This window comes from Morone saxatilis, unplaced genomic scaffold, assembly GCF_004916995.1.
Source record: "Morone saxatilis isolate NCDOM2014 unplaced genomic scaffold, NCSU_SB_2.0 Contig15, whole genome shotgun sequence".
Classification (NCBI taxonomy): domain Eukaryota; kingdom Metazoa; phylum Chordata; class Actinopteri; family Moronidae; genus Morone; species Morone saxatilis.
Window position 1 is genome coordinate 21,381,473 of NW_023339707.1, and position 2,590 is coordinate 21,384,062.

Here is a 2,590-nt window from a genome sequence, read left to right on the forward strand (position 1 = left end):
TATTCCCAGGTTGTCAAATACAGACACGAGCAGTGTTCAGTTAGTTGCAATCTGAAACTTCACCGCTAGATGCCACTATACCCTACACACTGGTCCTTTAAAGCAAAAAAGTAGATAGGAGTCACGACTCAGTAACAGAAGTTGCAATACAGTTTGCTAACATTAGCTGAGGGTCATACCTGACCAAGTAAGGCTGTAGCAGCAAAAAAAAAACCAGAGTGCACTTAACTGATCAACTGTGCTTTTTATTATTTATTAATTCATCTTTACATTTGAAAGAGAGAGAATGTGTTATTTCATCTTTCAAAAGTTAGAGTCTCACTTGGCAAACATCCTTTGAAGGCCCTACACACCCACACAGGCGTTATCATTTCCTCTGGCTGATTAGACGCCTGCTCAGGTTGAAGTTAGACGGAGGTCACAGAAGTTTATGTACTAATTTTATTTAATTTGATTAGTTTATCTGAAAAGAACTGTAAGTCAGCCAGAGTGAGTTTAGACAGCTAATTTCCATCTGTTGCCCCTATGGCTAAAAATGCACCAGAAACCCATATCTAACATAGTTAATATAGACAACATAATAAATATGCACAAAAAAGAACAGCTCACATCTACCAATATATATTCACACAGTGTAACACAGTTATCTACAAGTTATAGGAAATAAGTGTGTGTAAAAATAAAAAAAACCCATGCAGGGAAAGAAACAGCAAGTGTCTAATCAAGAAATAGCAGCATAGAAGAAAACCAGCTTCCAGAGATTCATGTTTGAATATTAATTAGCTGCAGCTTTAACAGGCCAGAGAAAGAACAGTAAGCACTGATATATGTATATAAGTATGTAAAAGTCTGAAAACAAGACAAGATTTACATATTTCATAATCAGCTTAGGAGTTTATTTCGTCTAAGATTTTAAGTATATGTTCTTATGTATTCTCATAAGAATGACAAAGATGTGAGTGGAACAAAACTAGTCCCCAAAACAGGTGAAAACACGTGCAATGTGAAGACATTTTGACAAATGTCACAGTAGGAGAAGTACAGGTAGTAAACAATAAAATTAATGATGGCCGAATTCCATTTAGCTGGTTCAGTTTCGGGGTCCTGGTACACTGTCATGGATTTAGTAACATCTGTGCTTTTCTTACAATGACAGTCAGAATATCTGCTGTGAAAAAGGCCCATTGATTGAATATGTCTATGCAGTTATGATTATTATAGGAATATCACACACTGTAGATGCCTTATCAGTCGATAACAACATACAATCTGACTGAAGTACACACCACAAAGTGTATGTTAAAATAATTGTTAACAGCTACTTTTTAATTAATAATATTTTATTGCCACAAAAATGAAACAAATACTTATTCTGCTGTTGATTTCATGGAAACCTTGCCCAAAAAGATAATAATACTCTAATTCTTTACTCGAGAGATTTACACAGTAGCTATATGATTATTTTTGTCAGGGTACAATTAATAAATAAGCATCTCTGGCTGTTTTAGTACAGAATCACTGTGCAGTTAAGGTTTGTGTTGAATCCCTGGGGACCTCTGGTGGCTCAGTCATCACACTGCATCCAGTGTGTCTCAGTGCTTTGAGGATAGGCCTTCTCCACTGCTTGGTGTTGCTGGTTTACACGCCAATACTGACTGCCTTTAAACAAATATATATGACCGTTTGTCCATGTTAGTGCGGCATCAGTATTGCTGGGCAACCCTTGGAAGAGCTGTGCAGTAGGTTTGGGGTATGAGCTGAAATCTGTCGGGCCAATTTCATCCCACTGCCAATATGCAGAGCCCTGAAAATAACGAGTAAATGATTTATTGGAAAATGAAAGAAACATTTAACAAATAAAAAACATATGTTTCAAAATAAATCCAAGCAAATAGGATCTTTTGTATGTACCTTGAAGAAGATAATTTTTTTGTTCTTATTGAAGTACAAGGCTGAGTCAATGTTAGCAGGGATATTGGTTAAGCGTTTGGGGTAGCCGGGGTCCAGTTTGAAGCCGTTGTATCTCCATACTTTGTCTTCTGTGAAAGAACATGTGGACAGTGCAAAGGTATTTATACAATACTTCTCAGAACATTTTCAAATGTTAAAATCCTGCCAGCATTGTACATAAAGTACCCTTTAAAGTACCCTTTTTTGAGACTATAAAAAAAAAATCTCAAGGTGCTACAGAGGAACAGAACATTTACGACCTTCATCAGGTTTATATGCAGTATGACAACACTTGATACACATATAGGAGCTGCCTTAACCATTTAATCACCCGATCAGAGGACTACAGTGATTAGTTGTCAGGTGACCACCTTGAACCACTCCAAACATGACACCGGTCAGTCACTAAAAAAACAGAACTAAAGTACAACAAAGTAAAACTATGCCAATATTAAGCAACATCATCCAACAGAGGCAAAGGCAGCTGGTGAATAGTTTGTCTTCAGAGTTGATGTGTTAGAAGCAGGAAAAAAAGGGCAGCGTGAGGATTTGAGAGTCTTTGACAAAGGGCCAAATTGTGATGGCTAGACGACTGGGTCAGAACATCTCCAAAACTGCAGTTCTTGTGGGGTGTTCCCGG

General features: G+C 37.3%; 1 protein-coding gene across 1 annotated transcript in view; it reads right to left on the reverse strand.

The window, feature by feature from the left end:
• Positions 1–268: 268 nt before the first annotated feature.
• LOC118324609 (matrix metalloproteinase-19-like) overlaps positions 269–2,590 on the reverse strand; it is a 7,637-nt gene continuing 5,315 nt past the window's right edge. Inside the window, exons 8-9 of the mRNA XM_035657030.1 lie at positions 1,912–2,039; positions 269–1,804 (exon numbers count right to left, since the gene is read on the reverse strand). Of these exons, the coding sequence (XP_035512923.1) occupies positions 1,565–1,804; positions 1,912–2,039 (368 nt within the window). The 3' untranslated portion in view covers positions 269–1,564. The remainder of the gene's footprint in view (positions 1,805–1,911; positions 2,040–2,590) is intronic.